The sequence below is a fragment of the Dipodomys ordii genome, unplaced genomic scaffold (assembly GCF_000151885.1).
Source record: "Dipodomys ordii isolate 6190 unplaced genomic scaffold, Dord_2.0 Scaffold54, whole genome shotgun sequence".
Lineage (NCBI taxonomy): Eukaryota > Metazoa > Chordata > Mammalia > Rodentia > Heteromyidae > Dipodomys > Dipodomys ordii.
The window spans coordinates 882,260-884,918 of record NW_012267270.1 but is presented as its reverse complement, the minus strand read 5'-3'; the positions used below and the strand labels follow the sequence as shown (position 1 = coordinate 884,918).

Below are 2,659 nucleotides of genomic sequence, written 5' to 3'. Positions count from 1 at the left end.
GGCTTGAACTCTGGGCCTGGGCGCTGTCCCTCAGCTCCTCAGCTCAAGGCAAGTGCTCTACCACTTGAGCCACAGCACTGCTTTAAGTTTACTGGTGGTTAATTGGAGATAAGAGTCTCATGGACTTTCCTGCCAGGGCTGGCTTTAAACTGTGATCCTCAGATCTCAGCCTCCGGTGTAGCTAGGATTACAGGCCAGAGCTGCTGGCTCAAGGTTATCACTCTACCACTTGAGCCACAGCTCCACTTCTGTCTTTTATTTTATGTTTTTGGTAGTTAATTGGAGATAAAGAGTCTCACTGACTTTCCTAGCCTCGCTGGCTTTGAATCATGAGCCTCAGATTTCAGCCTCCTGAGAAGCTAGGGATTAAAAGTGAGCCACCGTTACCCGGCTCCTTGGGGAGCTCCTCCAACTTGCTGTGGTTACTTCTGCCTTCCTCCTCCTCCTCTGCCTCCCCTCCTCTCTTTCTTCTCCACTCCAGCCACCACCCGTGGGGCTCTGGATTGGTACGCGGCAGGGGGTCTCCCCCAGCCCTGCCTCTCGCAACCTCTCCCTTCTCACGAGGCTCCGTGGTCAGCTTCAGTGGCACCTGCCCCGTGGCTGCCTGCTTCCTCTGTCCTGGGCCCCGTCCCTCAGCAGCCATCTCTGCCTGTGCTCTTGCTCCCCTGACCCTTGGCCTCCCTCCTTCGGAGGAGCTCACTGGTGTCCGAGACCCTGAGCCACGACCCCAGCATGCCCCTCCCCAGGGCTCCACCACGGCCGGGCTCTCTCAACCCCACCCTCTCCAACACGGGCTTCTTTGTCGCCCATTCTCCGCTGCCAGTGCTTTGTCCTGGCCAGGCGCGGCGGGATCCCTGCCCCTTCTATCAGGCTGCATGCCTCGGGCAGGCCGGGGATCACGGCCGCCTCTGTGGCCCACTGTCCCCGCCGTCCACTGCTCTCAGAGCTGGCCGGATGTGGGTACACTCCTGGTCTCCATTCACCCCTGTCCGTCTGCACCGACTCCCCCTCCCCCAGGACCTTGGCAGGGGAGCGCAGCCTTCGCCTTTGCTCCTGGCCTTTGCAGCGACGCCCTCCGCTGCTTCCCTGCTCTCAGTGCCCCTGCCCCGCCAGCTGCTCTCTCCCGCTGGGGTGAGTCTCACCCTCTGTGGCACCGCTGCCCGTCCATCACCACCCCTCCCCTAACACACATGGCTGCCAGCTGTAGGGGTGCCGGTGGTTCAGGGCAGGTGCTGCCCTGCTGTTTCCCGGTCGCAGACTGGGGTGTCTCTGCGCTCTGCTCAGCATGGCTGGCCCCACAGAGAAGCAGAAAGCTAGGGGCGGCCCCAGGCGGCTCTGGGGCTCAGGAGCACTCTCCTGACCCTGGCCCTGGGAGGGAGGGGCCGCCCTGGTCGTTTTATGTCAGGAAGCCAGGACCTGGCCAAGCGGCTGGGGGAGGTGTGAGGGGGCGCTGGAGCCAGCCCTGGGCTCAGGGAGGGGCCCAGGGCTGGAAGTGCCTGCCGTGCCTTAGGGGTGACAAAGACCAGTGCTAACTCAGCCCCCATCCCCAGGCCAGGGGTGAGGGCAGCAGGCTCTGGGCCCTGCCATGTTCCTGGGGCCAGAAATGGGGGGGGGGCTGGGCTTTGGTGATGTGTGACTTTGTTCCCAGTGTCCTTGGGCCTCCAACTTGGGGGCTAAGGTAAGGGGGAACAAGGGTTAGTCAGGACCAACGTTGGCCCTGGAGCCCCAGTTCTGGCCTGCTGGCCACACTGAGGGAGTGGGTCACACTCTGAGTGGACCTCAAGCCCAGCGTGGAGCCAACACAGCCCCTCAACCGCTAGCCTGGTCTCCAAGTATCTCCAGAGCATCCGAGCGTCTCTGAGCGTCTCCACTTTTCTTTGGTTTTGTGCCTGTCCTGGGGCTTGAAGTCAGTGCCCAGGAGCTGTCCTTGAGCTTTTGTACTCAGGGCTGGTGCTCTACCATGCGAACCATAGCCCCACATCTGGCTTTTTGCTGGTTCATTGGAGATAAGCGTCTCATAAAGTTTCCTGCCTGGGCTGGCTTCAAACCACGGCCCTCAGAGCTCGGCCTCCCGGATAACTAGTGCGATGGGTGTGAGCCACGCGTGCGCGGCTTCCAGGGGACTTTGAAGCGTCTGGCGGCCAAGGCCATGCATGCATGGCTCCCTCCAGACGGCACAGAAAGGAGTGGGGGGGGGAGGGGCCTTCTCCAGTTCTTCCAACTCCCTTGTTACCACGGGGTGTGGGGGGGACACTTCCTCCAGCCCGGGCACAGACGGCAGCAGGGGATCAGGGAAGACCGGGTGTTGTGTGTGGGGTGGGGGGGCTACTCACTGGCAGGACGGAGAACTGCATGAAGAGCGTGGTGAGCTCCAGGGTGGTGAGCACGTAGGTGAGCCGCATGACCCAGCGCTGGCCCCCGGCGGCCGGGCCCGCGGGCATGTTGGCCGGGCGCTGGCGGCGGGGAGTTCTGGGAGGGGGAGCGGCAGCCGGCTCAGCCTGGGAGAGGGAAAGGGGCGAAGGTCCTGTTGATCCGGGCGGGTGCTGAGTCACCTGGCTGGCAGCGGGGCCTGCAGGGGAGGGGGCGGCTGCGGGCCGCGGACCCCACCGAGGCCCCGGCCACCGTGGCCTCGGAGAACCGGGCGCCCCCCGCCCCCCGC

General features: G+C 63.7%; 1 protein-coding gene across 1 annotated transcript in view; it reads right to left on the bottom strand.

Annotated features, from left to right (window-relative positions):
• Slc22a18 (solute carrier family 22, member 18) overlaps window positions 1–2,441 on the bottom strand; it is a 16,817-nt gene extending 14,376 nt beyond the window's left edge. Inside the window, exon 1 of the mRNA XM_013020862.1 lies at window positions 2,334–2,441. Coding sequence (XP_012876316.1) covers window positions 2,334–2,441 — 108 coding nt within the window. The remainder of the gene's footprint in view (window positions 1–2,333) is intronic.
• Window positions 2,442–2,659: the final 218 nt, after the last annotated feature.